Raw genomic sequence first — 16,541 nt, 5'->3', positions numbered from 1 at the left:
TTTAAAAAAAAAAAAAAAAAAGCCCGGGGCGCCTGGGTGGCTTAGTCAGTTAAGCGTCCGACTTTCGCTTAGGTCATGATCTCGCGGTTCGTGGGTTCGAGCCCTGCGTCGAGCTCTGTGCTGACTGCCAGCTCAGAGCCTGAAGCCTGTTTCAGTCTGTGACTCCCTCTCTCTGACCCTCTCCTGCTCATGCTGTGTCTCTCTCTCTCTCTCGAAATAAAAAAAAAAAAGCCCTAATCCTACCCTTAGGCTGCAGCTAGAAGGCAGTACTTTGTGGTTTACCTTTCAGTGTCCATGAGTTCCAGACCTGTTCTGGGACATTTTTATTGGAACAGAGAAGCCCCTGGAATATGCTGAAGGCAGGCAGCCAGCACTTATGGGGTGCCTGCTGGGTGCAGGTGACAGTAGGAATTCAGGCCTCACAATAACTATGCAAAGTTCCATCCCCATTGAATAGGTGAGGAAACTGATACCATTAACATTTTTCGAATACCGACAAGCCCATTTGTTTACATATTATCTATTGTTGCTTTTGCCCTCAAAACCTAAAGTATTTTTTTCAGGTAGGCTCCAGCCCAACAGGGGTTGTTGAACTCATGAACCTGAGGTCAAGAGTCCTATGCTCTACAGACTGAGCCAGCCAGGGGCCTCAAAACCTAAAATGGTTCTTATCTGGCCCTTTACAGATTAATGTGTGATGACTTGACTCTGGATTCACAAGCTCTAAACCCATACCGAGTCAGACGACTTCTGTCCTACATTCTTCTACCTCTCTAGAGAAATACTTAAAAAAAAAAAAGAAAAATTAAACTGTCATTTTTTTCTTGGGTTAAAAAAAATTTAATGTTTATTTTTAAGAAAAAGAGAGAGAGAGAGAGAGAGAGCGTGCGCAAGCAAGCAGGGAAAGGTGGGGGGAACACAAAACCTGAAGCAGTCTCCAGGTTCTGAGCTGTCAGCACGGAGCCTGATGTGAGGCTTGAACCTATACCCTGCGAGATCATGGCCTGAGCCAAAGTCAGACGACTGAGCCACCGAGGCCCCCACTTTCCTGGGTTTTCAGACAAAGAACTGATATGATAAATAGCCAAGGGCAATAACCCCACCCCAGCATCTTTTAGTTAAAAATACTGAGGGCGCCTGGGTGGCTCAGTTGGTTAGGTGTCTGACTCTTGATCTCAGCTCAGGTTTTGATCTCAGGGTCCTGAGTTCAAGCACCCCACTGAGCTCTGTGCTGGGCATGAACCCCACTTAAAAAAAAATTTAAAAATGTCAAAACATCATCATTGGACCCAGTAAGAGGTCACATCACATACTAGTAACAGAGCTTCCCAATTCTCCTGCTGCCAGGAAGATCAGAACGAACTGCAACAATATGCCTTAGCCTAGTTTTTTTGACACAATCATTTCTTCCAAATCGTTACTGGCCTCCTGTCCCTTGACTTCTACTTCTTTTTTTTTTAAATTTTTTAAAATGTTTTTATTTATTTGAGAGAGAGAGAGCATGAGCAGGAGAGGGTCAGAGAAAGAGGGAGATACAGAATCTGAAGCAGGCTCCAGGCTCTGAGCTAGCTGTCAGCACAGAGCCTGATGCAGGGCTCGAACCCATGAACTGTGTGATCATGACCTGAGCCGAAGTCAGACACTTAACCGACTGAGCCACCCAGGTGCCCCCATTTTTTTTTTTCTTTTTGAATGCTTATTTATTTGAGAGAGAGAAAGAGAGAGGTAGGAGCAGATTGAGAGGGAGAGAAAGAGAATCCCAAGCAGGCTCTGCACTGATGGCTGCTTAACTGACTGAGCCATCCAGGCGCCCCACTACCAATTATTTTAAGCTGTCCTGCAGCCTTTCAAGAAGCAGGTAGGGACACAAATAATTGATGATTATTTTAAAACAGTAGCATGGGCACGTCTCATTTCATGCTTTCCCTAGGTGGAGACTTTCCAAGGAAAAGGATCCTTCCCCCAGAACCTGGTAGCTCTCTCATGGTTTGGAATTACCTCCCAAGAGCCAAGGAGAAAAGCAAAGGAGGAGGAAAGAGTGTGGAGCTTGGATTTAAATCCCAGCTCTGCCTCTCTGAGCACTGTGGGAGCTGGTTACATAACCTCATCTGGTCCCCGTTTCCTTACAGGTGGAATGATGGCAGGAATGCCCACCCCTCCTGGTTCCTTGTAAGGACTGAATAAGGTAATGTGCATAGCTATGCGCTGTATCGTGCAAATTTTAGTTATTCCCGTAAGTTCCTCGTCAAAAAAGAATGATAGTTTTCGTTTATGGAAAACCAGCAACAGTCCAGGCCCTGCACTGGATACTTTACTTACTCACAAAGACCAAAACTTCTTTAGAAACAAGAGATGGAGGCCCATTCAGAGGGATCAGGTAATGCTCCGAATGCCACAAAACAAAACAAAACAAAACTGTCTCCCTGGGCTCGAGGGATTACAAGATGGAAAGCTAGCACTTCTGGAGCCTGCAACTCCGCTGAAGAAGAGCACGTCTGCTCCCGGCTAGTATAAAGGTAAGAGAGGGCTGACCCCACAAGAAGGATCCAGATCCTCTACAGCAGTGATCCTCAGGGAGGGACAGGCTGCACAAGAACAGGAAGTGAGCGGCAGCATGGGAACGTAGTATGGGGAAAAAGGGACACACTCTTATAACTCTATCCGTGGGGCGCCTGGGTGGCTCAGACAGTTATGCGACCAACCAACTCTTGATTTGGACTCAGGTCATGATCTCACAGTTCTCGAGTTCGAGCCCCACATCGGGCTCCACTGACCTCTGCAGAGCCTGCTTGGGATTCTCTTTCTACCCCCCTCTCTCTCTCTCCCCTAACCCCATTTGCGCGCGCTCTTTCTCAAAAATAAATAAGCTTTTAAAAAAGTTATAACTATATCTGTAAAATGAAGGGGAAAGCCTCGCTATTGTTTTCTTAATATAAATCACATATTATAAAGCTCCATAAATTCGTCACAGCCGATGAGACTGTGCAGAAGACGGGGACTCCAAATTTCAGGCATCTGCCTTAGGATTGAGGGAAGGTGAGATTTTTATATTTCTCAAAAGAAAGCATGGGTTTTAAAGGATTACTCTCCGTCCTTTACTGGATTCCAGAGCTGTAAGCAGCCGTAGAGATCTCACTAGGCCCCACCCCTTCTCCATTTTTCAGGTGGGAAGAACCAAGCCTGGCAGGGAGGCGGGGTGGGAGGGGAGATGGGAGAGTAGGGGTGGGGGTGGGAACCTCATTCAAGATCACTGGGCGAGGTAGTGGCAAAGCTGAAGCCAGACCCAAGGTCTCCTGATTTGCAGGCTGGTGCTCTCTTCTCCAAGCCAAGCTGCCTACTGCTGAACTAGCAGAGGTGACAGCCCCTCTCTGGGGATCCAGTACAGGACTTGGCATCAGAAGGTATATAAAGAATGAAGAACAAAGCACCTGCAGGGAGCAGTTAAGCAACGAAGTCTTATGTCATTCCGCCCCAGAAAACAGGTACTCAGTAATCTCAGCAGATGTGACGTCCAGTACTCTTCTTGCCCCCTGCCTTGTTCCTCTCTAGGCTCCCCTGAGCAGAATCAAGGAACAGTCTCTCTCTCTCCCCCTCCCACTCCCCCGCTGCCTGACCTCCCTCTGCCTCCCCCTCCTTCCCTCTTTCTCCTAGGTCAGCCCCCACAAGTCCAGGAAGAAGTGGCTGATGGATCATCAGGGTTGGCTTGGGGATAAGGAGGGGGGGTAAGTTTACCTGTGCGTACAAAGTAGCAATGCAAAGAGTGTACATGGACGTCTTCACTCACAGACTTGGCTGCGGCCACCAGAGCCTGGCCCACGATCTGACCCCCAAACAGCCGCTGGGTTGTGGGTACCCAGTAATGCCTTCCTCTGTGGGGAGAGGGGAAAGCATAAAATACTTGGGGACCAGACCAAATCCTGCGACCATCTCTGAGCCTACAGGGCAGGATCTCTCAGCCTTATTGGGGTCTGGGATCTTTTCGAGAATCTGGTGAGAGCCATGGACCCTTCTCCCAAGCAAATACCCTTACTCGGCACCCAGCATACAACTTCAGGGTCTTCAAGACTGCCCAACCCTTCCGGACTTTGGTGAAGGACAAGGAACCAATTTCCTTATTTTACACAGAGAACAGGGATCAGAGAGGGAAAGTGACTTGAGCAAGGTCACACAACTTAAACATTTCGAGTCCTGAGCAGTATCTGCATCTTCTCCACCACTCCCCCCACCCCCCTCGACCTGGCCCCAAGTCCAGTGTTTCTTCCACTGCTGATTCCAGGGTAAGGCAGAAGCCTCTCAAGGCCTTGTGAGGTTGTAAATGAACCCCAAGAGCTGGGGGTAAAGTGCATTAAAACCTGCCACTTACACCGCTTAACTTGGGACAGCCCAGTTCTTCTAAGAACTAGATTTAGAGCTCAAAGGGTCCTCAGAGTTCAAGTCTAAGCCCTTCAACGCACAGCCCTTCAATGCACAGATGAGGAAACTGAAGCCCCAGAGGTGAAATTCCAGTTTCCCATCGTCAGGTTTGTTTTTTTTTTTTAATGCATTCCAAGCAGCCCTCCGGGGAGTTTTTTGTAATTCTTAAGTAAGGGAGAGAAGCTAACCCCCAAAGACGGCTTCTGAAAAGCCAGTAGGAACCTTGAAGGCCAAAATTATTAAATCCCTAGCTACAGAAAAGAATTTGGGAAGGAAACCGGCTCAGGCCTCAGAAGGAGTAATGAGCTACTAGACTACTCCAAGTGGTGAACCGGACAAGGTATGTAAGAGGAAAAGGACCACGAATACACAAGGAGCTGCTTCTAAGTTTTAAACCTGATCAGCTGCGTGCACTTGGACGAGTCACCGCCCTTTGGGGGCTGGCTCCCCCGAAGACAGGACTCCTCAAGGGAGGCTGCTGAGATGGCGATCGCAGGCCACCACTTTATTTGCCAGATTGCTAGGACATCCTAGGGATGGGGCTGCACAGACCTGGTGCGGAGGAGGAAGCTGGGGCAGCGAAGCCAGATCTCTCAGGGACAAGTTCTCTCCCAATCGCTGGATGCAGAGACTGCATCCCGCACAGACCCCATCCTCGTCCGGGGGACTGTGAGGAGGGGGCAACGCGGTGGCGACGGTCGGAGATCAGAAGTCTCCTTCCCAATGGGGGGGAATGCAGGCCAGATGCGGCCGGCTACCTGAACAGATCCTCGTCTAGCGGCTCGAGGTTGAGCACGCTGGTAACCAGGACGCTGCGGAGGTCCCCGGGGGGATCGCCGCCGCCCTGCTGGTCCTCTGGAGCCTGCGAGGACGACATGGGGTTCACTCGCTGCCGCCCAGAACGCTGCGCGGGGCAGACACGCGGAGACCTGCGTTAAACGCGCACCTCCTTCCGGCAGCTTGCTCCAGCAACCGGAAGTCCCTTGCGGACCTCGAAAAAGCGGGATCCAAGTTATGATTGGCCGGTGCTCCTGCCAGTCTTCGTGAGAGGGCGGCAATATTTCTCTAGCGATTGGACAAAAGGAGTGCCAGTCCGGGCCTCCCGTGTGTGATTGGGCGTGACCGCGAGGGGGCGAAACCCGAGACTGGGTAATAAGGGCTGAGTGTCATTTCCCCTCTGTCAGATAGCAAAGACGCCCCCAGCCCCCTGGTAGCTCTCTCAGCCCTTAGGGCGTCCTCCTGAACTCCATAACAGGCCACTCGGTTGGGGCCCACCCTTAAGGCATCCTGGACACACGCCAGCCTGCAGCCTCTCATAGCGTGACCTCTGACCCCTGGTGCAGGTCTTGGGACCAGCCCCTGGTGTGGGCTGACGGGCGGCCATGGAGCTGGGCAGCTGCTTCAAAACCTACGAGGACTTCAAGGAGTGCTTCAGCGCCTACAAAAAGGAGAACAGGTGCTCCTTCATTCTCAGGGACTGCGTCTCCGTCCGCTTCCACAACCTCAACCACGGCACCTCAATCCGCGAGGACATCCTGTAAGGGCGGGGCGGGGGCGGGGCCGGAGGGTGGGGAGGAGGCCCGACCGTCCCCTGGTGGGAGGACTGGACGCGGAGGGAGTGCAGTTGGGCCCTGGCGTCTTAGCGTTCCGCAGGCACTGAGCCCCTGTCCAGTGCCTGGTGAAAAGAGCAAACCCTTCACAGGCACCGCTTTCCCTCCACTCATTCACTCCATGACAGCTTTCCCGGAATAATGCGATTTGTCCCATTTTTTAAGCACTTGCCGGATCCCTAGTTCAAAGTACTGTCTTCACAAACGGATAAAACAAAACAAAAAACACGACTTCGCGGTGATTTCCTCTTTACAAAGCAATTAACGCGGTCAGTTGTGGGTTAGTTTGTTCATTCATTCATTCGTTTTGTTAATGGTTCCTGAGCGTCTGATGAGATTAACAGCCATTTTTCAAACCTGCCCCTCGACCCAGGCATCCTTCTCCGTGGAGTGCATGCTTTACCCCGCAGGGCTAAATTGAGAAATATAGACAAATGCTGTCTTTTTCCCATTTTGCAGCTGAGAAAACAGGCGGAGAGGCTAAGATAAGGGTTGACAACTCAGTTGTCTTCAGGGCTCGGGTGAAACAGCCCCCGTGTAAGAAAGTTTAACTTTTAATTTCACCATAAGAGAAAGAATGATGGAATAACCGTAGACTGTGGCCTTTGTAGCCAGGACCACAGAAGTGGGACTCGGGCAAAATGGAGAGCAGGCCCTATCTAATCAACCCCAGCTAATGGCCCTATGTGAAAATGGAGATACCCTAGTGCCAGGATTTGGGGCAAGGGAAGTCAGAAATCCAGGCATTAGGTCAATTTCTCCACTTTTTAAAAATTGAACATCAGGTCAAATTTGAACACCGTCCACGTGGGTCAAGTGCAAAGTACTGGATGGGCAGAGTCTCCCTATCTAAATTATCGTGGGCAGTTAAGGGAGAGGTGAAAAGCTCATCTTGAGTCTGTTGAACCTTGATTGTGTTCAGCTCAGGATTATCCACATGGCAAAGTAGCAAATTCTGGGGTGGCCTGCCCTAAACCCATCAAGTGGTTAAAAGGGAGCGCTCTGGAGTCAGAAAGACAGGCTTTACCACTTGACTTTGGGCAAGACTTCATTTCTGTGACAGTTTCATCCTCTAAAATGAAGTGGATGTGGTAAAGATTAAATAACCAAATGCACGTAAGAGCGGAAACATAGTGCTCAGTAAATGCTGGCGTAACTAGCACAGGGTAGAAGGTGGTACTTTGACTCAGTACTTTGAGAATCACATGTGCTGTGGGAATTTATCACTAAAAGACCAAAAGTTCCAAACAACTGGGAGATTCTATCCTTTTATGCCCAGTTTCCCCTCTCATATTTTTATATATGGCTCTTTTTGTTTTGTTTTTGTTATGTCTTTTTGGGGGATTGATAATTCAATCAGTCCAGGAGGTAATCTCATATCTCTTTCCACTGCTGTTCAGTTTAATAGCTATCTTTTTTTTTAATTAAAAAAAATGTTTTATTTTTTTAAATGTTTTATTTATTTCTGAGAGAGAGAGAGAGACAGCATTAGCAGGGGAGGGTCAGAGAGAGAGGGAGACACAGAATCTGAAGGCAGGCTCCAGGCTCTGAGCTAGCTGTCAGTACAGAGCCCAACGCAGGGGCTCGAACCCATGAACTGTGAGATCATGACCTGAGCCAAAGTCGGACACTTAGCCGACTGAGCCACCCAGCCACCCTGAAAGCTATCTTTTTTGGAACATTTTTTTGGGGCTGCATTCCAGATACTGTGCTAAGAACTTTACAGGCATTGTTTTATTTAATCCTCATTACATTCTGTGAACTAGGCCCTTGTTATCCAAGTTTTCATTTTCCACGTATCCATGGTCACAAGGCCGGGTAGGAAAGCGATGTCATATGAAAGTCTTGCTAATAAACCAGCCACTTATAAAATTAGTCACTGCTTAATAATTTCCTGCTTGTCCCTACCAGTCCCATTAATATCTTTGGCAGTCAGTTTCTGGCTAATCAATACATGTGGTAAACATCAGGATGATACAACAGAAATAAAACTAATTGCAAACAGAAATTACACCCCTCCCAAGAGCAAGACTTCGTGAAGTCTCTGAAAGTAATGACTGAGAACTTCTTACTTACATCACCCTCAGCCTGATACCAGTGAACAGTGGAGAAAGAAAACGAGCAAGGATGATAATGTGATACGAATTGGACTAGCGAAGGATTTGCATAGCAAAGAATTCAATTCGGCCTTTGGGAAACCTGATAAAGCCCTGGAATGTCTCGGTGAAACTGACCTTTCGTTGTTGTAAGAGTGAGACAGGAAATAAAGTATCTTAGTGTTTGGGGGGAAATGCACCAGGAAAAAAACAAAAAAACCAATAGTTGACAGTATAAGTCATTCTTTGGTTCTTTTAAGAATTGGTATGTAGCTGCCATTATAACCTACATTTTGTTGAATATAATATTAACTTCATAATTTTAGGCTCCTATTTCAAGATAAAGTTCCACTCAAATCTCCCCCCGCCCCCCGCCCTGCTATTTACCATGATAGATTGTTTCTGAGGAATATTTTTGGCAATTAACTGAAAACTCTGACTCAAAATGCCTTATTTCTTAGAAGCCCAGAGGTGGGTCCTTGAAAGTGATTGTTTCCATGGCCCTGGCTTTTTGAATCTTAACACTCTGCCATCCTCAGATCTCTGTTCTGCCTGCAGGAAGGCTCTCCACGTGGCACAAATGCAGGGGTCACATCCAAATGGAAAAGCCTTCCTCGGTTTCCTGCAGATTTCCTATCCTGTTTTACAGAATTGGGCCAGTATCGGTGCCCGTTCTTAAGGAGCTTACCTTAATTGGCTTAGACTAGCCCCAAAGTACTGAGCTATGTGGGGGAGGAATGGCAACCCAAATTAAGTTGGCTTTCTGTTGGGAAGGAAGAAGGGGGCTATGGGCAACCCACAGATCCAGTCACAACCTTTTAATGAATTCACTTGTAGTGGTTCTGATTGGTTTTGGATCAGGTACTTTTACAGACCAGTACTGTTGGTATTTCCATATTTACAGATTAGAAATTGAAGGCCTAGAGGAATGGAAATGACTCGTCCAAGTTCACAAAGCTCCTAAGTGGTAGAGCTGGAATTTAAACTCAGATCTTTGGATTCTGAGTCTTGTTCCTACTCAAGTTATATGTTCTAAAATGGCTTGACCCCACCTATAAAAATCTGAGTATTGCTCAAGGTGCGATTTACATACAAGGACACAAATCTTATGTAAAATTAATCAAAAGCCTTCGTTAATCTGTACCAATCCCCATAGTCAGAGTGAATCACTGCTTGTTCAGTTATAAATATACTGCTTGTACTTCTCTTTAACCATTAACTTAATTTTGACTTTACTGGCACCTATATGTAATCCTCTCTCTGCTCACTAGACTTAGGGAGTAGAGACTGTCTAATTAGTCTGTGTAGCCCTCTGAGCAATTAGTATGGTGTTTGGTACGTAGCAGGACTTGGTCAATGTTTGAAATTAAACAAAGCGCTTGTCCATAGTTAGTAAAAGTAGTTGTGCTGGGACTAGAAGCCAAGTTGTCAGAACGCTCCAGTGGTCTCTTTTTAGTATACCTCTCATGTTAATAAGGAGAACTTTCTGTGCCATACAGTTATTTAACGTTCATTCGGGATGTGTGCTTAGAGCATCTGGTGTGCGCCAGGCGCGGGAGCAGGCACTGGGAGCACACTGGTGGGACTGTCTGGTAGGGAATACAGACACCTGCCAAGTAGATGGGAAGCGAGGCTGGCTGAGCACTCTTAGATCTACATACGAAGGGAGATTCAGGAAGGAGATTCAGAAACCTTATTCCTGTCTCGAAGGGACTCGATGCTTTAATTTAGACAATGAATGGGGCCCTCAGGTGGCTCAGTTGGTTAAAGTGGTCAACTTTGGCTCAGATCATGATCTCACAGTCTGAGAGTTCGGGCGCCGCATTGGGCTCTGTGCTGATAGCTCAGAGCCTGGAGCCTGCTTCGGATTCTGTGTCTCCCTCTCTCTCTGACCCTCCCCTACTCGTACTCTGTGTGTGTCTCTCTCTCTCAATAATAAAATTTAAAAAAAAAATTAGACAACTAAGTACAGATGAAAATAACTGCAGTGCTCAATGAATTCTTAACAAAGATTTGTATATTTCACTGTATGTACGTTATATCTCGATAAAAAAGATTGAACGAAGCAGGGAAAAAAGAACAGACTTCAACCTAGTACCCGTTCTGTTTGAAACACACGATGCCAACAAAGACATTATGTTTAGAGATCTTTAAGGAAGTTATTGAACCTGAACAGTGCGTTCTGGGTCAAGTTGACAAGGGTAAAGATGAGTGTTTTGAAAAAGGAGAAGTATTTTGAAAACAGACAGGCAGCATAAGGGTTAACTACACAGACTAGCCAAGCAGGCTTAGTTCAAATCCCAGATCTTCATCCCTGAGAACATTTTTAAGCTTGTTTCCCCATCTATAAAATGAGGATAATAGAACCCTGTTCCTAGTATAAAGTGATGCCTGTTGGGCCTTAATATAGCCTGGCATATAATACCTTTATATATGTAGTACTGGTAGGAAAGAATGTAAAAGACTTGTTAACATATTGGATATAGACGCTGAGAAGGAGGAATTAAAAAGAATGCCAAGGTTTGCACCCTGGGAGGCATAGGTAGTCATTAATGGAACCAGGAAAGNTTTGACTAGCCTAACATGTACTAAAGGGACGTAAAGTCAATCTAATTTGATGAACTAGGGCTATGCAAAGATGTGGAGCCAGCAAAAGGGCAGGGTCCAATTTGTGGGCTTGGGGAAGCCTTCCTAGAAGAGATGATGGTATTGAGATAAAGGCAGGTGGGAAGGGTATTCCAGAGAGAGACAAACACGAGCAAAGGCAGAGAAGTGAGGCCTAGCACAGTGAATCTAGGAAGCTATAGAGTGTCTTTCTAAGGCCAAAAAAATAAGACGGTGAGGGGGTGGAAAAGGAGGCTGGAAAGATAGGCAGAGGCCCCACTTCGGTCCCCACTGACTAGCCTTGCCGGACTACTGGACTGCCCCAGCCCCTTCCCGCCCCTAAGCTAGGGATGGTGTTGCCGCCCGAGCACTGTGCACGCAACAAGTGCAGCCATTTTCGGCCCCGGGCCACTCCGCCCTGTTATTGCAGGCCTAATGTATCCTGCTTTTCTAAGCTTACACCACAGGTTGGGTAGACAGGACCAGCCTACAGGACCAGCTGGATTAGAGTTTCTGGAAAAGAGTTGGGAGGCAGGGTTTTAACCTGTCCCACCCATGATCTCTGAGTCATTCATCTAATACATCTTTGATAAGCATCTGCTGAAGGAATAACATTGTGTCAGGGGCTTGGAATACACTGAGAAATAACTCAGTCTTGCCACTTCATGACAGCCCCATCCAGTTGTTTTTTTTTTTTAAGTTTGTTTATTTACTTTTTTTTAAATGTTTTTTTATTTATTTCTGAGAGAGAGAGAGACAGCGTGAGCAGGGGAGGGTCAGAGAGAGAGGGAGACACAGAATCTGAAACAGGCCCTAGGCTCTGAGCTGGCTGTCAGCACAGAGCCCGATGCGGGGCTCAAACCCACGAACCGTGAGATCATGACCTGAGCCAAAGTCAGATGCTTAACCAATTGAGCCACCCAGGTGCCCCATAAGTTTATTTATTTTTTAGAGAGAGTGCACATGCACAAGCATACAAGTGGGGGAGAGGCAAAGAGAGAGGGAGACAAAGAATCCAAAGCAGGCCCCAGGCTTTGAACTGTCGGTGCAGAGCCCGACATGGGACTCAAACCCATGAACCATGAGATCATGATCCAGCCGAAGTTGAATGCTTAACCAACTGAGCCACCCAGGCACACCCCAGTCCCATCCAGTTGTAAAGGTACTTTATAAACACCCAATAGAGTGTCACAAGGCATTAGCTAGGCTCTGGGCTAAATATTGTGCCTGTGCCTTATTTAATCTTCATAACAATCTTATAAAATAGTCTCATTTTATGATCGCTCACAGAGAAGTGAAAAGTGTCTCGCACAAGTTCAAGGAGCTTCTGAGTGCTAGAGCCCTGATTAATATCCAGGCAGTCAGCCTCCAGCATCTCCACTGTTTAACCACTAGGTATACTGCCACCCAGAGAAGCTTTTGAGCCTTTTATGTTAAATAAATCCTATGAATTCAGAGAAAGGAGCTGTTACTGTGGGTTGAAAACATCCACAAAGGCTTTCTGATTCGACCTTGAAGCATGGGTTGAATGGGGATAGGAAGAGGAAAAAGGCAGATATTCACTTTATATACCCTTCTCCTTTGAATCCTCACTTTGAACCTAGAATGGCACAGCTGGTAGGGACCTGAAGATCATCTAGCCCAGGGGTTCTCAAACTCTCTTAGGATTTGGATATTTTTCTTTAGATGAAAGTTAAATAAAGATCTTTCTCTGAGAGAAGACCACTTGTTATTTATTTTGAGAGAGAGAGCCAGAGGGGTAGGGGAGAACGGGAGAAGGGGAGGGGCAGAGAGAGAGAGGGAGAGAGAGAAACCCAAGCAGGCTCCTCACTGTCAACACGGAGCCCAAAGCTGGGTTCAGACTCCCCAACCTCATGATCATGACCTGAGCCAAAATCAAGAGTCAGATGCTTAACTGACTGAGCCACCCAGGTGTCCCCGGAGGCAACATTTTAAACAGCATGTAATCAGCAGGCCTTCTGCTGCTGCCTGTTGTCTATTTTCCCTCCCGTCTTGCCACTGAATCACTGGGAGGTGCAGATGGGCCACAGAGAGTGAATGCAAAGAGTGGGGCTTTGAACTACTGTACGTGAGAATGGATGCAGTGTTAGTTGGACGGGGTCTTGACAAGAGCTGAGCACTTTGGGATTAGAGCAGGAATGTCCGTCTTCCTTCCCTATGTCCTTCACTACCTCGTGGTCTCCAGGAAACCCACTGGGCACTGTAAATCCCTCTGGGGTCTTGTCTTACAGGCAAAGGGGTGGGCAGTACCTTTCTCACTGTCACATCTACCTTCCCTAGATACATGCAGGTGAAATTTGTCTGTATTCGGACCCAGTCGAACAGGAAGAGAACATCAGAGGCAGACATGTGCCCAGCATACTTGCTCCTACGGTACAATGAGAAACTGGATAGACTGTTTATTAGTGAACTCAACACCCAGCATGTCCATGTTGATTCCAAAACTGCAGGACCTAGAGGAGACACTGCTGGCAAACCTCAAAAGACAATGTGCCTGCAGAAAGCCCAGCCTGAGCCGCCTGCGATCAAGAAAGGCCTTGACCTAGCCAAGAAGTCCCCCGTTGAACCATCATTTTGCTTAGATAAGGCCCAAGCACCTTCAAAGCCAGAGCAGGAAGGCATCACTCCTTCTGACCTTGCCAAGATAGCAAAAGTGATGAAAAACTTTCTTAAGGTGGATGAGGGTTCCATGGCCTCTCTCAGCGTGGGCAACAGCCAAGACCTGGACCGGCTCAGCTTCCAGAGCAGCAAGATGAGCGATCTGTTCCTCCGCTTCCCAGAGAATCTCTTGCTACACCGGGTGGAGAACGCCCAGGGCCACATCCTCTATGCTTTCTTGGTGGAGAACAAGGAACGAGAGGGGCGAGTGGTACACTTTGCTGTGCTCAAGGCCGAGACCGCTGCCTCCGTGGCCAAGATGCTGAGTATCTTCACAGAGTTCAACTCAGACTGGCCCAAGGTCAAGGTGGTCTTTGTGGACCCGTCCTTTCCTCATCGAGCCATCCTGCAGGAGATCTTCCCTGCTGCCCGCATCCTCCTGTCCATCTACCACACCACCCGGCTCTTAGAGAAGAAGCTGCAGCGTAGTTCAGCAAATCCGTCCTTTAAAAGGCTCATGAAGGAAGCCCTGCGGGAGGCTGTGTTTGTCACTTCTGACGCGAGCCTGCAAAATCTCTGTCACATGTCCCAGGCCCTACTGGATAAGGAGCTCTTCAGCTTTCTGCAGGCTCACTGGTTCTCCTGTGAGCTGCTGTGGTACATGCACGTTAGGAAAGGCCTGCACGCGTGTAACACCTACATGGACAGCCTAGACGTTGTCACCAGCAAGGTGTCCAGCCTCTTTCGGGAACAGCAGTCTCTGCTGGACTGCATCCTTCGCTTTGTGGATTATATGGACTTCTTTAATACCAAAGGCTTGAAAAACTTGCCCACGGCTCCTCCCAGGTTAAAAAGAGCCCGGCCGGCCAACATGCCACCAAAGTCAAAGAAGGTATTTGGAGTCCGTGGGGGGAGCCTCACCAGGCTCCCTGTGGAAGAGACAAAGCCAGAGCCACAGCGGGGGCCTTTGCAGCAGCCGCCACAGGTGCAGAACTCCCCGGGGGGCATGCTAGACACCTTGCACGGGAGTGGCTCCGACCTGGCCTATAAGTTGTGCCATAATGAGTGGGAGGTGGTACAGAACTCCACCCACCTGGTGGACATGGCTGGCTCCTCTGTGGACATTCAGCTGCTAGAGGATTCTCACCAGGTTAGCAAAGACGGCTGCAGCTGCAGCTGTTCCTTCCAGCAGTGGTACCGCCTGCCCTGCCGCCACATCTTGGCCCTGCTGCACACCAGCCAAAAGCCCGTGGGTGAAGCCATGGTGTGCCGCCGGTGGCAGAAGAGGTACCAGCACCTCCTCGGGCCCAACGGGGAGCTCCGGGACCCTGTTGTGGTCCCGAACACAGGCCAGCCTGGGGAGCAAGGACGGAGTGACAGGATTCAGGACCTTAGCAGGGAGCTCGCAAACCTGCTAATGCAGAGTGAGGGGCCAGAACTAGAGGAGCGCTGCTCCACCCTGCGCAAGATTGTGGACATCTGGGCCGACCCCTGCCAGCCGCCTGACCCCAGCCAGCAGCCCGAGGACTTCAAGGATGTGGGCCGCCTCCCTTTCCTCTGGGGAAAGCAGGAGGAAGGGGAGGGGCTCCCTCTTGCTGGAGCCACAGTTCATGATTAAGGCCCTTGCACTGGCACATTGGACCACAGGCCCCTCTGCTTGGAATTCTGAGAACTCAAAGCTGGCAGGACATGCTAGGGGTCAGCATTTTAACCAATGTCTTCCTAGGTAGGACTAGGGAGATTGTTAACAACAGGGAGAAGAGGAACCCCACTGTGTGACAGTCCTTTGAATCCATCCCGTTTCTGCCCTACCTTTGTCATTCCTTGGGAGCCTCGTTAGTTGTCAAGGCCAAAGTTATCTCCGTGCTGAAAGGTCACCCCTCTTTCTGCCCTGACTCCTGAGATCAGATCTTACTTCTGTCAGAGAGATGAACTTCTGCCCCAGGATAGGGCCCAACTAAATATATCTGGTAAAAGGAGCTGTTTTCAGGGACAAAGGGATGGAGGGTGATCCTTGGCTATTGCTGCTCTTCACAAAGAATCTGTTATTTGTACTTATTTTTATTCATATTAAATAAAGTTTTTTTTTTAATAAAAATCAATAAGCAGGGGATATGTGTGCTGGTTGAACAGGTAAGGAATCGAATGGGGGCTGTAAAGCCAAACAGAATCTGATGCCTTAAATTCAAAGACTTAGGAGTCCACCACTGGCTTCATCCCCTTCCTACCAACCAAGCGGTCAACACTGATTTCAGGCTGCCTAGAATTCTAGCAGGAGGAGGCCAAATAGAGGAGGCAGGGAGGTGGTGGGCGGGGTGGGGGGACCTGAACCCTAGACGCCACAGCCTGCACTCGCTGGTGGACTGTGGGCAGGTTTCTGATTACTTTGACCCCAGGTTTCTCATCTGTAAAAATAAGTGTTGGCCTGTTCTAATCCCAATTTACCCTCTAGATTTATACAAACAGAACATTTCCTTCCAGTTTTTTTTCTTTGAAGTGTAGTTATTTATTTTAAGAGCGAGCGAGCAGGGATGGGGGGGAGGGGAAGTCGGGAGGAGAAAATCCTAAGCAGGTTCCCGGCTCCCAGCGCAGTCCCAGGCAGGGCTTGATCTTAGAAACCGTGAGATCATGACCCCAGCAGAAATCAAGAGTCGGAGCTTAACTGACTGAGCTACCCAGGCACCCCTGTTCCAGTTTTAAGCACCAGCATGGATTTTTGTTGTTGATGCTAGTTGATAATCTTAACCACCTAAAGCTGGGAGCTACCCAGCTTTTCAAGATACCATCTTCAGGGGAACCGAAGTCAAAGAGGTCAAAGATAGCCGTCAGTCTTGCCTCTTGCACCGGGACCGTAAGTCACGGCACCGTTCTGGATCTCTTTCTTCTGCAAAACACTGGAGCGTGTGGGGCTGGGCAACACCAATGTTCAGCCCTCCCAAGGAGATCTGGATTTCCTCTACTCTAGGGGTTGGGTCCCTGACGCCTAATGGAGAAGGCAGAATTTGAGACCTGGGCATCCATCTCCCCATTAGGCAGGAGTCACAGTACATAGGCACACTTTCCTACCCCTCTGGGGCTTTGGAATTTGACAAGAAAAAAAAAAAATCCATAAAGCACTGCAATTTATTTTTCTTTTCATTTGCGGCCTCTGAGGAGTTTCCATAGTAACATGCACTTCCAGAGACTTCTCCCCAGACAC

The 16,541-nt window shown here is 48.4% G+C and overlaps 2 protein-coding genes across 2 annotated transcripts in view; one reads left to right on the top strand and one right to left on the bottom strand.

Moving 5' to 3' along the window:
• ACOT8 (acyl-CoA thioesterase 8) overlaps nt 1–5,364 on the bottom strand; it is a 15,019-nt gene extending 9,655 nt beyond the window's left edge. The window contains exons 1-2 of the mRNA XM_077766392.1: nt 5,172–5,364; nt 3,733–3,869 (exon numbers count right to left, since the gene is read on the bottom strand). Coding sequence (XP_077622518.1) covers nt 3,733–3,869; nt 5,172–5,290 — 256 coding nt within the window. The 5' untranslated portion in view covers nt 5,291–5,364. The remainder of the gene's footprint in view (nt 1–3,732; nt 3,870–5,171) is intronic.
• A 243-nt stretch (nt 5,365–5,607) lies between these two features.
• Nucleotides 5,608–15,427, top strand: ZSWIM3 (zinc finger SWIM-type containing 3). The gene is made up of 2 exons (XM_077766272.1): nt 5,608–5,950; nt 13,025–15,427. Exons 1-2 carry the CDS (start codon nt 5,796–5,798, stop codon nt 14,958–14,960), a joined length of 2,091 nt encoding a protein of 696 aa, XP_077622398.1. The 5' UTR covers nt 5,608–5,795; the 3' UTR covers nt 14,961–15,427.
• Nucleotides 15,428–16,541: the final 1,114 nt, after the last annotated feature.

The sequence above is a fragment of the Crocuta crocuta genome, unplaced genomic scaffold (genome assembly GCF_008692635.1).
Source record: "Crocuta crocuta isolate KB4526 unplaced genomic scaffold, BGI_CrCroc_1.0 scaffold71, whole genome shotgun sequence".
In the NCBI taxonomy this organism is placed as follows: Eukaryota; Metazoa; Chordata; class Mammalia; order Carnivora; family Hyaenidae; genus Crocuta; species Crocuta crocuta.
This window is presented reverse-complemented; position numbering and strand designations above follow the sequence as displayed.